We start from the raw sequence: 17,164 nt of genomic DNA on the forward strand, positions 1-17,164 counted from the left end.
GCTCTGTATTTAGCAGTGTTGAGTGTCCATAGTACAGAACTGCTGATAAAAGCACAGAGCTTCATGGCAGTACCTTAAGGCCTTGCTGCTTCCTTCCTTTCTGTGAGAAAGCAAGGAGAGAAAGGATTTGCTGTGCCAAAAGCCTTGGTAACTGCCACCTGAGCAAGATGCTCAGCTGCAGCTTCTGCATGTGCTTCCGTTTTCCTTCTGGAAGCCGTGGACCTTGCAAAGCCTGAAAGGATCATGATCCCACTGAGGATGCAGTATTTCAGCTTAGTTGGGACCTGGAGAGCTGCTCTTCAGAAGTATCTGTTTCCTTTGTATCTGGTACTTCCTGTGCTGTGCTGGCCTCTGGTTAAGGTCCCAGGTTTCTCTCTCCTGTTATCCAACAGCTTTGGAAAATGTACTGAAATGTGGGAGAACCGTTATTGTAGATCTCCTGAAGTTAAGTGCAAACAAGTTGTTTCAGAGATGAGCAACAAAGTTTACCTGGATATTTAACTGGGAAATGTTTTTTCTGAGAATTTATTTCTGATTTTAAAACAGTTTGGCTTGAGGTCAGTGGTGAGCAGTGGTAACAGTTAAACTCTTCTGCGTCCTACAAATGCCTATGCAATTAGTTTGGAACAACAAAGCATTTAAGCAAGTAATTAAATTAACAAATATTACTCAGGCGTGGTCCACTAACCTAATGGCCAAATTAATTCTCTCATTTCAGTGGCTTTTCATCGAATGCACTGGCTTCAACCAGCTTGCTCCCAGGCTTGAATATTTTGCAGTGCTGGGAACTCAGGGTGACAGGGGTAATTGTTTATTCTGAATGAAGCCATTCTGCTGTCACACTTTGTCACTAATATTGCATCTTTTGATATTTCTTTCGATGCAGGGATGACATGCAGTTGAAGACACCTCACAGTAAAATAAATGGACAGCCAAAAGGAATAGCCAGGTTGGGTTCAACATCAAGTTCCCAGGGGACGCCAGTCAGCCCTGCTAGACACTCTAATGTTAAGAAGGTGTCTGGAGTTGGTGGAACAACCTATGAAATTTCAGTGTAAAATAAAATGAATTAAAAACAAAGAGCCATCCACTCAGCCAGCCATGAAGCTAGGAGCACTGTGAAGACTCAAACAACAACAAAGAAGGAGCAGCAGCAGTCGGCCACTCTCCTTTTCTTGTTTTGGGTTTGTTCTGTTTTCATCTTTCTCTTTTGGCCAAAAACCAGCTGCAGCCTTATTCTTGAGGGAATAATAAAATTGTACAGTCTATCAGACTCTTCCTGAACCGACAGGCGGGAACTGGCTACGACCTAAGACCACCACAGAGAGGAATTCCTTCCTGCAAGAGAGCGCTAAAGCCATTGCGCGCGTGTCTGTCCAACCACTCTGTTGTGTACCAGTTGTGCTGTGAAACAGTTCAGTCAGTCCAGGATCAGTCAGTTCTCCCATGCCCCTTCCCAGTTCTTCTGGCCAGCGATGTGTCCAGCAGGAGCTAGAGGACCAACTGCTGTTTTCCTGCTGACATGGAAAGCAGAGTTCCTGCACTGGGCAGGAACTTCTCCTCATCCCCCGGGCGCTGCAGCTCAGGTTCCTCCTCCTGGGAAGGAACAAGGCAAGGCCACTTGGGCTGCAGACACCGTGTTTTCTTTAAAAGCCTCCCTGGTCCCGGATGGGGGCAGGAGAAAGGATAGCAACAGCTTCTCCCTGTCTGCCATTGGCCTCCCTGTGTGTGAAGTTGTGTGTGTGTGTGCGCGTGTTTGTCTCCATGGAAAAGGACCGCAGCACCGGCGAGGATCTGCCACTCTGACCTCCTGCTCCCTCTGGGCTGGAAAGGCTTCTCTGACCCAGCAACAAAACCAAGCAGATAAGAAAAGAAATGTTCAGATGGAAACATATTTTAAACAGCCATCAGCTGCTTTCTCTGCACCCTCTTACCTGTTGGATTTAGGCAATAACAGAGTTTACTGCCTTGCCCTGGTGCCGTCAGTGTAATCCCACAGCAAGGTTATCATAAGCTGTCGAATTTACAGTGTGTGTAACTGAGCCAAGCGTGCATCTAAAGGATATAAATTTTCTGTCTGCCTAATTACTAGCACATTCCCTCTGGTCTTCAATACTGTTAGACAAAGGATTTTCAATTTGGGTTTTTCCCCCCTGGGGAACAACTTTTTAAAATAATATCAATCAAATCTATTTAACATTCTGAGGTTTCTTTCTCCTGTCTCCAGAAAACTACATTTACTTTGTTGGATTTAAGGACAACTTTACCATAAAAAACAAGAAAGGGGTGCATTACTTTTGTCAAAAATATGAGGACTCTGGCAAAGCTAATTTTGGGACAAATGGATTTTTATTTCTCTATTCCTTATCTCCTTTTCCTTACCATTCAGTTACCACCTCAGAAGTCAAAAGTACTGAGATCTGGACCAACGCTAACTTGCCAGATCATGTGTGCAATTAAGAATATCCTGAGCGACTGTTGCCAAAGTCACTAAAAATTATAATTTACCACTGAGTCAGTCAGCATACAAGACCTCAACTTCCCACCTGGTTCTCTTGGTGAATAGTTTTGATTAGAGATCTAAATCCATCATTTTTCAGGATATTCCTTTCAAGGGGTTAAATCCTTTTCAGTCCTTGACTATAACGGAAAGCTCTCCAGGTATTTGATAGCAATTCAGAATGCGTTCATAATATCTTATTTGTTTTCATGTATGCTGAGGTTAATTATTCCAGAACGCAAATATTGACCTTAATTTTGCCTGGTGAAAATTTATATTTTGATTTGATGAATCTTGACATCTGCTGCAATACATGGTTATTATGTCCCTTGTATATCACATTATTTTTTGGAGACAAAGGTTGAAGAGAACATAAGAAAGTTAATCATCTCTCTGTGTAACGCTCTATGTTGCCTGAAGGAAGAAACGTGGAAAGCAATGCTTCTGCAATAGGCTGAAGCTCTGAGAGAGCAAAGTGAAAATCAGCGTGCATTTTATTGCCTTGGTGGTATTTTCAATGCCTGGTGTAGGGATATTGCAGAGCAGAGAAGCAATAGTCTTTCTGTGCATGTAGAACATTGTCTTTAGTTGGAGGCACCATGGTACCAGAAGGATGCTGGTAAACTGGATCAGGTATAGATGGAGCAATATATATTAAAGAACTGGATGGGCTGGCTAATGAGAAGAATTAAAGGGCTAAAACATGCCACTGACTAAGCAATGAAGTGGAAATTGAATATCATAACTTTACAAATATGTTACTTAAAAGTTGTAAAACCAAAGGTAAATCCAAGGGTTGTCACTGGTAACCAATGGTCTACATTTAGAATGGGACAGGAAAGATGGAGAGGAAGGGGCAGTGAATAGTCTTCCAAGCAGAGTTTTGGACAAACTGTTTAGGACAGTCAAACTGTATTTGGAAAAGTCATTAAAATTTTTCTTTAAGAGCTGAATCTGTAGGGACAAGGGGTAGACCAGATGGCCTTACAGATTTCTTCCATCTTTAACTGTTATTAATCTGCAGTCTACCCTGATGTTAACTCCTCAGGAAGATGCAGTACTTCTTTAAGGACTGGAATTCACTCTGGTGCATAGAGTATCACAAAATTACTTGTTTTTAAAGTATCATGTATGCCATATGTAAGCCCTGAAAAAGAGGGGGTAGGAAACACATGGGATTAGGGAGTGAGACAAGGGCACATTTTATCATGTATCTTTGAATACGTACATGAAATTCATGCAAGCAAGGCTGAAAATTTGCACCAATGTAATATTTGAGATTTGCATCCCAGTGATGCTCCACTTTGATCATTCTTTCTCTTGCATTTATAAATGAAAAAGCTACTGAGGAACTTGAAGGGCCAAAGAGCCTTTGAAGTTAACTACATTAGTTCATGAGAGAATTTCTCAGTAAGACTAAACACAGTATTGTGTGTATAAAGCACTAATATCCAGGGGTTATTTTGACATAGTTCACAAGGGGTAAGGGAGAAAAAAAAGATGCACTGTGTCAGTACAGGTTCAGCAGTAAGGATTACGTATTTTGTGAGTAGTTTTGCCCACAGTTGCGAGACACTCAACTTTTTCATAGGTTTACAATGGTACCAAAGTTTCCGTTTTTTTTCCGTTTGAGGTTTGCATTTAATTCAGTGCACATAGCCTGGAGTAAATGATTCAGATTTTCTGAAAGAATAATCTAAGCAGAACTGTTAGCAGGAGATTGCATGCAGCAAATCCAGCCTCATTTCCATCCAAGGCACTGAACCTGCAGCTATTTACTCATAAATGTAAGTGTCTGTTCCATAGTTCCTGTTGTGGGACTGGGGACCTATTTATTAAATCTAATTTTTGAGCAGAATCCAGCCCATATTAAGGCATAGTTCTTTAAGCAGTTTACAGATCAGCAGTAAGGTTCTTCTGTCAAGACACCCTGTTTTTATGGACACTGCAGACCAAATCTTCAGCTTGTAAAAATTGGTGTGGCTCCATGAAAGCTCATTTAATTGATGCTAATTTATAGTAGGTGGGGATCAGCCATGAAAATCCAGCATGAGTCCTGTAAAGTAGCTTCTTTATTTTTGTCATGTTTATTTCATGTTTCAAAAGTCTTAAATATTTTCGACATGTTTTTATTTGTAGCTGTGGATTGTATTACTTATTTAAAGAAGAGCAATAGGTTTTTTTTAGTTTACGCATCAGTTTTCATTGCATATTGCATTTTATTATCCGTTTGTTCCCTGTTCATATGCTCCCATTTAGCCTCCAGGTTTTCATTGTAGTACTTTTCTGCCTTGAAAAGTTGGATCTCTATATCTTTAGTTGTATAATATATTGAGTATTATGGAATTAAATGTACCTTACTACATGGGTGGGAGAGAGAGAAAATATTTTTACTTGAAGCCTTAATATTTTCTTTTTTTACTACTTTGTTTGTTGACCTCATAGGAAAGTCTGAATAGCAAAGACTTTGAAACTCCGGGCCAAATACTGCACTGACAGACAACCAGCATTTGGCCCCCATGTCAAAACTGGATGCAGACATAACCTGAAGTGAACAAGGGAAAAAGCCTCAGGGTGGCATATTTTCCTGAAGATCATTAATACAGTCTCAAAACATGTCTGTAAGCAAGTACATTAAAGAAGTCTTCAAGTCTTGAATTTTTAAGGAAGGTGATAGCAGGAACTGCCCTAATATCTTACATCGGCTTTTTTTTTTATTTTATTTTTTTTTAATTAAGCAAAACAAATGTATTTACTCAGTTTGGTTCAGCCAGCTCGGGGGGTTGCACAGAGCTCTGTGTTGGTAGCCATGTGCAGCACATGAGCTGTGGGGTGTTGCTGTTCTAATTCTAACCAAGCGTGATGTTGTGTCAACTCGGCCCCCGAGGATCCCTCCCGGGCCTTACAGTGGACGTTCCTCAGATGATGCCTGCTCTCCTACAAGCCTAATATGGAAATTGCAATGTGGTTTTCTTTGGACTATATCTGTGGTCCAGACTAGAGATATATAGAGAGATATATATATAGTCAATATTTTTTTGTGTGTGTGGGAAAGATGGGGTCAAGCTTTTCTGTCTCTGACAGTCTGGAAAGTTAATGTCGAACCGTTTTTATGGTCTGTATTTCACCTGTTCTGCCACCTTGAATTGTTGGAATGTATCTGTGCAGGCTTTGTGGAGCTCTGTCTGTAACCTTTTTTGTGGCTCTCGTAATACATATATATTTTTTAAACCTTTGAGTCACTTCAGTATTTTCAAGTGTCTGTTTCTGCCTCAGCTGCATTTGGTTGCTGAGATGGTTCACGGTGCGCTGCCATTTCTCACTTCCACTTGTGCAAACCTGAACTGGAAGAGCAGAACTGGAAATGCCAGTTCCAGTGCAAAGGACAAAACTGACAAAATATTAAAAGAAGTGACTGCATGTTAAATCTCATTTTCAAGATGCCTGTGGTAGAGTAGGAGATATGGTGAGTCTTTAAAGGAGTGTCTCCCAGTTGTGACCAATGAATCATGTTTGGGAGGTTACAGCAAATGGTCCATGAAACAACACTAAATGAAGTTTTATGTACTGTTTATTTAAGTTTTGGGGTTAATAGGGATCCTGTGGTCCAGCACAGTTTTGAATCACTGCCACAGAGTAACTGGAAAAATTTTTATATCGGTATTTGTTGAATACATTCTGTCCAGGTCATGTGGGTTTATAAATCCCAAACATGCGCAATTCTTAATCTGCCTTCATCTGTCTATCTGTTTCTAGTCTTTGGAAATATGTCCATTTGATCTGTCAGACTGTCTTACAACACACACAGCTGCCAAGCCCTGCAGCTGCTGCAGGATTTTTGATGCCATAATTTGCATATATAGGCTAATTGCATTAAGCAAGGATCCATTCGAGCATGTTCATTATAAATGCCAGTCATATTTGTGTGCTGTTGTGTCTTCACGTGGCAGAGATTACCTTTTATATGAAATGGCCCAAACTGTAATCACCAGGCTCCATGGGTGTTGCTGACATCAACCAGGATTATATAAGGCCATGATTTGTTTCAATACATTTTATTTAAAGATATCTTGGCTTACAGCAATCTCAGCTTTCCTCTCTCTAAGTAATGGGTAAATTATCCAATTTTGTATTTCATTTTTTCATTGTTGTTATTTTTCATTCTGCAGGACAAGTTTAGGTTCACATTTTGGAGCATAATAAGGAGAGACAAAGGAAACTATTTATACAGGTGAATATGTCTTTTAAAAAGAGAGACTCGTTTTTACAATAAATAGATTAGAATTACTGTCAAAATTGGTTTTGTTCATCTTGTCACAATAACTTGAAATTTAACATAAGGCTTATTTCACAGCTGATATCTCTAACCCTGAAACATTTTTTAAATGTTTAAAAACATTTCAAATTATATGATGAAAAATTATCTACTTTTACAGATTAAAACAGTCCTGGAGAAGTGATGGTACATTTTACAGTGCCTTATATATATGTGTATATATTCATATGTATATATATAATGCCTATATGTATATAATGTATATGTAACTGTGTACATAGAGTCAGGTAAAACTAGTTACAGGTGTCTCTCTCTGATATATTTTAAATAGAACTGATCTGTCTTGATAGAAAAAAATGGTTGTAGTAGCACCAAAATACAAAACCAAAATTACTTTTTAAAAATGTTAGCAAATAAAGTAGACTGGAAACAGCGTGTCTGCCAGTGGTTGTGTTCCAGGCTGTGGAAGACTGGTAGACAAACTCACCATTTTAAGGGATATTCAGAGAGAAGAGAAGTAGTGCTGGAAGCTTGGAGAAAGTAGACAATATGTAACAGCAGATTGCCTTAGATGTTGTGTTGCCATCCTGTTCACCTTTTCCACATCCATTCCCTGTGTGGATTTTTCAGACAGTAATTGACATCGCCTGTCCATTTGATATTGGGTGTAGAATACCCCTGGCCTGGGATGGACAGTGAGCACTCTGGGCAATGCTGAGGTTTAATAACATTTCTAGACTGTGTTAAGATATTCTGTTAATCTGCTCCTCATTAATGGAAGTAATTTCTGCCTTTGTGGGCATGGGCCAGTTTGATCAGACTACATGACAGAAGCTCACAACATGGCTTAGGCAGCAGATTCTGCCCAACCAGGAGCTTTTCTAGGGGTTTAGTTGCATTGTAGAAAAAAAAGGAGTACCACAGGTAAGTCTTTTATTTAAAAAAAAATCCTCTTTCTGAAATAAAATTCTTTTATGAACATTAGTAATTCAAAAACCTTTCTTTCAGCAGACTTGGTGAAGTATCTGCCATGTAAAAGCCATAAAGGTTGTGTGCTGCTTTCTGAGGTTTATTTCACACCTTTTGACTTCCAGCCTCCACATGGGGCTTGGACTATCCATCTATCTCTTCAATATGGGGTAAGAGCAGGACTTTCAAGGATTTATTTGAGCATTGTCTGTGTGTGTGAAACCCTCCCACTGAGTTCAGTGGTAACTGAAAGAAATAATGGGAAGGATATGTGTGGTTAGCCAGAGAAATAGCAATGCCTGGAACTCTCTAAGGGAAAAGTTGCCTTCCATACAAGTGAAGAATTGTCCTTAGTTAGCACTGTTGTTTTGGAACTAAAGCATGCTCGTGGTTTTGGCTTCAATAAATCTTACCATTGCCCACAGTTAGCCATGAGGACTTGAAGTAGGGCTTTCAGCACTAAAATCACAAGATTTGATACCCCAAATAAACACCTAAACCGAGAATTCCTGTTTTCAGAATAACAATAACATATGGAGCTCATGAGTGCCATGCCTAGCTCACACTGAAATCTTACTTCACCTGAAATCAGTGGTAGTTTTTCCTTTAATAGTGGCTCATTATACTTTACATGCCATTAGGAGTGGCAGCCACAGGAATTTGCTCTCTGCTGTAGTTCATTGACATTAGGACTTCTTCAAGCCTCTGACTTGGAGCAAATCAAATGCTTGCCATCTTTTTTTTTCTCACAACAGCACAAAGGGAAAAGTGAAATTTCATAAATACATCCATTCTGGGGTCAGCTCTGTTTTTAATGCAACTTCCGTCCCTGCTCCACAGAACAGAGATGGTCTTCATGGAGGGATTTTTGAGTGGCAGGCAGCAAGGAGGAATTTGGGATTAGTGGTGGAGCAGCAGTATGGGCTCTTCTGCCTTCTGGCTTGTCCTTTCATGCAGTGTGCAGGGGACTGGCTCCTGGGCAGTGGTTTCATTCACTGTTCCCATGGATATGAGGTGGATGGCTCTTGGTGTGCCAGTTGCACACTCATATATCTTGAAAGCCTTTTTCAGTTACATGGGAGCGGAGCACATGGGGATCTTGGGGTCAGAGCTGACTGTGGAAGCTCATAAAATTGCATTATATTCTGGTTCTAGTCACAGGCACAGGTGGTTTAGCAGAATACAGCTTTGCTGTCAGCTTTTTCTCTTGTACAGTCATTGGAACAGATGGTGAAAGGATTGTTGAGGGCCTTTTTTAAATACAAGCAATGCTACTTTTTCTTAGGAAAAACTCATCTTTTAGAAACTGCAGTGTCTGAGTAAATTCAGTGAGTAACAGCATAATCCATTTTTTGCAGCCTGTATATTATGGATCCATCTGGCCTTGGGATCAGCCCTTATTGTCTCATTGACAGATACCTAAAACAACAGACTTAAAAACAGAGAAGTAAGTAGTTATAAATAGGTAGTACTTGGTTATGACTAATTTTTTGGTCACGCTGTGACACAGTGGAGACAAACTGCTCTGTTGCTGGCCACAATCTCCTCCATCAGAACTCACATGCTTTGCACTGCTGCTGTTGGGAGCTCCTCAGCTTCGGGCTGTGACTCACAGTGGCAGAGGTACCAGCCAGATGTTCTCCTCCAAACACGGGCTGCACGTGAGGCACAGGAATGGGCTTCAGGCATTCTGGCTCCAGTTCCTGACTCACTGCAGATTCCTGCTGCCTCGTTTGCCTTTCTGTGCCTCTTTGCTCCATGTTGGATGGGGATGTGACTTGCTGACTCACAAATGTGTTGTGTTTGTGAGAGGCTCAAGCCCTGCTGTTCTGCCATCAGCTCTGTAGCTGAGGACAGGCAGATGCCTCCCATAGCCACCCTGGAGCAGCAGGGCATATTTGAGACACATTTAGCCTCAAATGAAAGCATCACTTAGGTCATGTACTTGAGGAGGAAGTTTTTGGATGTTTGTGATGGGTGTTTTTGACAATAATCTTGGTATTTCACGCTGACTTTGGCAAGCTGTTTTAGTAAACAGATAAAGACATTTCTGCCTTGATCCTTCCATTGACTCCCTGCATATTTCCCTATAACCCAAAGCCTCTGCACATTACCCACACAGCACAATCCTCATTCCAAGGGACCATATGCTTCATTGCCTTAAGCAGTTCTGCTCTCCCCTGCCTGCTTCTTGGAACAGTTGTACATATATATAATAATATCCAAAATGATGAGCAGAAATGCAGTAAAAGAAATTGGCTGACCTCAAGAAGGGAGGACACTGTGATGTGCTGGTGAGGCACAGAACACATCAAGAGCTGAGTTCCACAGCCATTGACATGTCGTGGGCAGCTGAGGAAACCCAGGCTTTCACATCTCTTGAAGGCAATAACTGAGCTGTTGTGTTGCCATGTGAAAAATGTTACTAATTTCTGTCTTTTTTTTGTGTCTGTTTTAGTGTTATACAGAAGTTCGTATTCATTTATCTACATTGTCAAATTAACAGCACATAAAGCTTGTCAAAGAAGGAATAATGTCTATTAGTGCACAAAATTATTCCTTTTCTAGAATGGTCTTTCACTCAAGGAGCAGGAATAAAATGGAAATTATTAATTCCTGAGATTTTAACACAGGAAAGCACATCCTGATTTAGGGAATGGGAAAAAATAAGTGTGTCCATGTGTAAACAGAAGTTACATGAGTTTGCTTATTTAATAGTAAAGGCAAAAAAAAATTGTTTCCACTTAGATTGAACAACAAAATAGCTACATTTTTAAAACACATAAAAACCTTCATATGAATTGATATCATAGAAATTTAGTATATTTCTCCCTCATTTTAACAGAATTTTTAATGTGGTTCTCTATGAATATTTTAATTTATTTTTGAGAATTATATTTTTATTATATGTACTCAGATTCTAGGGATGTTTATACAGCTTCTGTTTATGTATCTCTGAAGCCTTGGATGCTGCAGGACTGCGTTTAGCACTGTGACACAAATGAAGGAAAGAATCCTTTTTGGGCATAAGGGACTTGGGGTGTGCTCTCTGCTTTTGGTTCAGTTCTATATGTATAAGAATATACATACACTCTGCTGCTATTATTAGCAATCCCCTGCATGGGTTGGGAAAGCAATGCTCTCCTTAGCCTGGGTTGACATGACTTGATTTTTCAAGCTGAGTTCCTTGGATGCTCCATGACTGCCTAATCCTAGGCTTAAGGATAAATTAATCACTTCAATCCTACAACTAGTGACTTGAATAACTTACACTAATGTGGTGCTCAGACTGGCTCAATGCAGCAGGCTGATTTTCACCTGAGGGTCTTTAACATTTCCCTAAGAAATGCATGAATATATTAGTGGAAATTTGATGGAATAAGTTCAGTAACATAATTAGGAAGGGAGGAAGAGCCACAATGCCATTTTTTCTGATCTATACCTATAGCAATTTCCAAGTTGTTACACACACATATAAAGATACACATACATTTACATATATATGTATGTGCCCAGATAATTATAAAACCAACCACAGCCTTTCAATTGTGTGTGCTGTGATTCATCAGCAGCAATCGTTTTTGGCAGGGACATAATTTCAAATCTTCTGCTGAGGATGCCTGCCAAGACATTGTTGGACAGAGATAGGATGAGGAATGTTATTTATAAATGGGGATAATTAGGTCCTGTGCTTATTAATGTTGAGGATGAGACAGCAAGACGGGATGTGTAGTAATGAGTATTGTAATATGAGAAGATACTCTCCATGATTTTCTAATTGTTGAGAGAAAAATAATTTTAAAAACCCTCTCAGGTGAAATAACATCATTATGTGCTCCTCCCAGCAATGAAATTCAGACTGGGAGCTTGTGTAGTATGCTGTAGGAGAGGTCTCAGACTAGGGGAAGCTTGGAATACTTCCACAGGATCCAGGTGCTGACTGTCATAACTGAAATGAGATTCTGTTTCCTCCATCCTGGACTTTGCAGCTTGTGTTCAGGCAAAAACAAACCCTGATCAGACCTAGGAACTGCATTAAGTCCTTTTATGTGGAAGCAGTGCTCACAACCACACCGTCAGGAGAGAGCACTGTGCAGCCTGGTGCTCTGCTCCTCACCTCTGTCAGCAGAGGCAAGGCTGTTTCTGTGTTCCAGCAGCAATGTAGATGTATTTTACATCCCTGTTTTTCTTCAAGAGATACTGTCCCTGGGACAGATTCACCTTTCCATTGGTGTTCTCCCTAGAGGTGTAAATGCAGTGAGCACAGTGTGGAATTCCTCCCTGCAGGGTCTGGAGGGCACCTGTGCTCACACAGACTGCACAGCACCCAGGACAATGCTCTCAGCCAGTTACTACACAAGAGTGGTCACACGGTGAGTCAGGAGAATAGCCATTAATATTAAAGATTTCTGAGCTCCTGGCTTTGTACCAAGCTTACTAGATAGTGTGACTAATGTGTAGGAGACACTTAAGCACACATCTGTGTTAAAAGAATTGAATATCCCATTAATTTTTCTTACTTCTAAGCTATTTGGACTGGTCTCACAATGCTTGGGATTTTTATGGCCTGAAGCTCCTGCAGTCTCAAGTAAATGGTTGCTTTGGGGGTTTCTGAGTTTTTCATTAGAGGTGAGGGGAAGAAACAGTCTTCAGCATTGCAGAGAGAAGCTTGAAATACAAAAAATGGAGTCTCTCCAAGTGTGGGTTTTTTTAAACTCTGGCACAATACTGACAAGGTCCAGTGCCTTCAGAAAGATTATTCATGTATTTAAAGGTGGGTGCAGTGTAAGCAAGTGCCTGGCTCTGCCTGGGTCTTGGTCTCTCTGAAGGGGAGAGCTCATCTGGCTAAATTTCTGCCACAGATGATATTTGTGCCCTGTGGCCAGCAGAGAATGTCACCTGTGTGGCTGAGTATGTCCCAGGCTCTCCAGACCTGGAGCTAGCATCATTTCCCCCAAAACTATTTCATCCCAGGGTTTTGCCTACACATCCTCAATGCAGCCTGTATGTGAAAACACTGCATTTAAATGCTGTTGCCAAAAAAAGAATCAGCAGGGTTTAGACAGCCTGTGCCAAGCTCATCCCTAGGGTGATTTTTTTGAAGTAAAGCAGGGAATATCTAAAACAGCTCCTGGCAGAGAGATAGGAAAGGATATTTGAGGGAGCTAGAATTTTGCCTTTGTATTTCTTGTAAAGCATTAAAGGGATCCTTAGAACTAGAAATCTCTTAAAGTGTGTAATTATGTACGTCACGGTGTCTCAGATGGTTCTGCAGGCAGAGCACTCTCTTTCCTGCTAAGGGAATTTTGCAGAGCAGGTTTTTTTGTGGATTGCAAGGGCACCTAAAAGCAGTGCTGGGTTTACAGACTGCAGTGCCTAAATATTAAATGCTCAGTAGTGACGGTTACTATCAAATGCAATAGAAGCAAACACTGTCAAGACCACAACAACTATTTATTTTTCTTTCTAAAACAGAGAAATAAAGGAAAACAATGTAAAGGGAGATCAGTTGAACTTTGCAAAAGCAGCATGTGCTATTGCAAAAGCAAATTTTCACTTGCTAATCAGGATTAGAAGAAATGCCTGAGTTGTTTCATTGTTGGGAGCTATCAGCAGCACCTGTGCTTCATTAGCAAAATCAAAGTTTACTGTTATCTAAGACAAAAACGTTGGGGGGGGCAGGTGCTCCTTGAGGCAATAATATCAAATCCCCTTTTGTTTCCTGGAGAATGATTACAGTGAAATACTTTGCTTATGTTTCCATTCTTTAGACCATCTGTTTCAAATTAAACCCTTCTGGCAGGATACATCATCATTTATTAGAGCGTTACATTAGATAATGCAGTGTTAGTACGGCTGTTATAAACCCTCAGCTTCATGAGTGTGACTTCAGGGACACAACCGAGGTGTTTACTTAATGAAAGGGCCAGAGACTGTTAATAAAACTGGTTTTCCAGTTCAGAAATGACTTTTTTATAGGTCTTTCACAATTACATTTCTGGTGTGTCTTGATCTGCAGCTCTGAATGTGTTTGGTAGAGTGAAAATTTCTGACTTTAGATGACTGAAAGCAAAGGTACTGAGAAGGACTTGTCAGCAACCAACTGTGAGACACCTAAGGCTAGGAACAGAGTCCCTGCACACGATGGGGTGACAGCCATTTCCAGAAATCTCCAGTGCCCTGTAGCATTCAAGGCACACCCCATGATTCTAGAGCACACAAAGATCTGGCAGGTAATACCCCACATCTGAGGGAATTTTCTACATTTTCATTCTTGTCCTCTGTAGAAACTTTTTTTTAAAGCTTTCTGTCAGAGGCAAAGCTTCACATGCCAATAGACAGAAGACTGGCCTTGGTTAGAACTGTCCTGTCAGTGCAGTCTCAACAATTTGGGGACAGTTTAAGAAGTACAAGACCTTGCAAGGAGACTTTTTTTTTTTTTTAGTTCTCAGTCCCAGTGTACTGAAGAGGCTCACTCACTCCTTACTAAAGGAGTAGGGAAAAGGATTCAGTCCAGGAAAGAAGAGCAGTTCCTTATAGGTGTATTTCAGATACTTCAGTTTACCAGTGATGCCCACTGTTACTAAAAGAATTTTTCAATCTACTTCAGGTAGAAAGATGGTGACTGTGAGAGCAAAATTAAGAAATAGATTAATCATTCATGATACAAAGACTTTGTATGCTTTAGATAAGCCAAAGCCTGCTTTTAAATGTGCTTATAGAGAGTGTGCCTGGGGAAGAGGACAAGTTTTTCATCTTAAATGTGCTTCTCATTTTTTTTCTGGTCAAAGGAAATCTGAAGAATCCTCTAGTAGGTGATTCACACCACCTAGATTAAATTCAAGATCTGAATCACTGCTATAATATATATATATATATATATGTAGAGTTTCTTTCATGCCACAGTCTCCCAAAATTTTGTGCTGGATTTAACCAACACAGTATTTGTCCTGGTTACCCTTCAGTGATGCAGTCAGACACAGTCAGGAAGCCAGCATCTGCCTCCATTTTTTTTTTAACTAATCAAATCATGCTAACCAAAGTTGCTAAAGCCAGTATTCTCTCTTGCTCCATTAAAAAAAAAATAAAAAATTAAGTGAACTTAAGTAGCATCATTTTATAACCCAAAAGTTTAGTGTATCATTTAAATGTTGCAGGATCTGAAGCAGGCCAGGATGACATCAATATTTCCTTTAAGAAAGCCAGCAGTAAGTCCTCAGTGTATGTCTGAATACATGTGGTTCAAATGACATAATGTTAGCTTTTTTCCTCTCTCTGTTATTCTTTCAAGAATAAATTTACACTTTTTTGGGTTTTTTTTTTTTAATAGTGGGAAGGTGATACATGGTGAGTAAAAATTTTTGAGGTCATGGAAGAGGCTTTTCAAAACCACATTTTCCTTGTTTTAAATGTCCTTTTATTACTCTGTTTTGTCTAAAAAAAAACAAACCTGAAAGTTCATAAACTTTGCTTGCCAGTTGTAGGCTAGAGACCTGCCCTTGCTCTCGCTGTAGCTATTGGTAAAACATCCAAACACTGACTCATCCCTGTGCTGATCCAAGTCCCATCCAGGGATGAGTTGTTTGTATTCCTGGTGAAGTTAACCCCGAGGGCTGCTGGGCCTGCTTTAGCCACAGGGTTTTTCTGCCTGCCAGGGGAAACCATTTGTTGGGCTCACCTGTGCTGACCTTTCTGAAACCTTCTGCTGGCTTTCTGACCTCTCTTTGTTCTGGTCACAGCACAGTTCAGAGGCTGCCCTAACCTTGGGCATCCTCCTTGAAGGTATCTCTGCATCAAACCACAGAAATGGGATAAGCCCCTGGGAATCATCCCTGAGGATTGGACCTATGGCATCAGTAGCACAAGCATTTACTGTTTTCACTAACAGAATAATTCCATTAGTGGGCATCAGCAGGTTGTTATCCTCTTAGATGGATTTTCTGCTTACAAATGAAATACAACACAATAAAACTGGATTAAAATAGCAGGAACATAAATACGTATAAAAAGATCAAAGAGCAAGAAACTGGGTAGTTATTGATGGAACACAGGACTGTATATTCAAGCTAGTGGTAATCTTCAACAAATTATTTTTGAGACTTTTTTTATCTAATTGAATTGCAAGTTTTAAAAAATGGTTAACATAATCTAATTAATAACATTTTAGACATACTGAGGAAAATCTAAGGTAATCTCAAAAGACTTTTGAACATAAATTGTCTAAGTGTATTAGTACCTACCCTAAGCAAAATTAAACTGCAGAATGGAGCAAAGGCACAGGAGATTCCTGATGGTGAAGTGTTAGTGCAGAAGAATGACAGCCAAAATGCAGCACTGAGGCAAACAATCAATATTATCATTTTCATTTCTAGCATGAGATTGCCCAGATGTTCAGCAATACTTTTTTTGTGCTGGGAAAACAATTTTGTCCAATCCAGCTTCAGCCTGTCCCTGTCCCCAGGTGAGCAGTGATGTGTACTGCAGTGTTTTCCTTCTTTTTTGAGATGCTGGAGGTCAAATGGGATTCAGGTTAGAGGGCAGGCTGGAGAGGACTAGGTAGGACACAAGTGGGAGTATTTAATGGAGAATAAGTATTACTAGGGATAAAAGAGAAAAGGCATTATGAGAGAAAAGATTTTGAAAGCATTTACAGGACTTTGGGAGACTGAGACCTGGGGAAGAGGGACCGTGCTGCTTTAGGAGGAATTCGATATGAGGTTTTGAAATCAAACTTTTTTCTTCTGGGCTCTTGGTAAGAAAGAACATGTACAGTATAAATACACACACCTGCCTATATAATGAGATAAGCTGAAGAAAAAGAATTAAATTAACATTTTAAACCTATATAAGAAGAAACAGAAAGCTGAGTATCTTAAATTCAGAGACTAAGCAGGCAAGAAGGATAAAGGAGGGTGTGTAGCAGATTTTCATCAGGGTCTGATTTACTTATGTGACCCCTGGGAGCCACTGTTGGTCTGTGAAATGCCCCAGAGCCAAAGGTCCTGTGCTCCAGTCAGATGTGCCTCCTCTGCATCATATGTGCATGAGACAGAGACACGGAGTGGTGGGCAGGGGAAAGACACTCCACTGGGAAAGCTGGAAGCTGGCTTAACTTTAACAGAAAGATCATTTTCTTTTGGGCAGGCACAGCGTCCTTGTAGCCCTGCTGTCAGTGCCACAGGAGCCCGAGCCTGTTAACTGCGGGCTCACACATCCCTGTGTGCTCAGCAGGGGACAGGCTCTGCTCGCAGTGGCTCTGGAGTCACTCACACTGGCTGAAATCTGGCAGCTGGAAACTGTCTGCCCAGCTGGCATGCCAGTGGAATAGCAGGAATAGTACTATAGAATTTGTGGTGTGGGGAATGTGGGTATGGAGTTGGAGCTTGAACAGGTGGACAGGAGGGGTAAAAATGCATAAT

At 40.5% G+C, this 17,164-nt stretch overlaps 1 protein-coding gene across 6 annotated transcripts in view; it reads left to right on the plus strand.

Annotated features, from left to right (window-relative positions):
- ZDHHC8 (zinc finger DHHC-type palmitoyltransferase 8) overlaps window positions 1–7,208 on the plus strand; it is a 118,754-nt gene extending 111,546 nt beyond the window's left edge. For 5 of the 6 annotated variants that reach the window (XM_064393032.1, XM_064393030.1, XM_064393033.1 and 2 more), the window contains one exon: window positions 887–7,208. In XM_064393032.1, coding sequence (XP_064249102.1) covers window positions 887–1,058 — 172 coding nt within the window. In that variant the 3' untranslated portion in view covers window positions 1,059–7,208. The remainder of the gene's footprint in view (window positions 1–886) is intronic. The other variant, XR_010348862.1, reaches the window with a different exon arrangement.
- Window positions 7,209–17,164: the final 9,956 nt, after the last annotated feature.

This window comes from Passer domesticus, chromosome 17 (genome assembly GCF_036417665.1).
Source record: "Passer domesticus isolate bPasDom1 chromosome 17, bPasDom1.hap1, whole genome shotgun sequence".
In the NCBI taxonomy this organism is placed as follows: Eukaryota; Metazoa; Chordata; class Aves; order Passeriformes; family Passeridae; genus Passer; species Passer domesticus.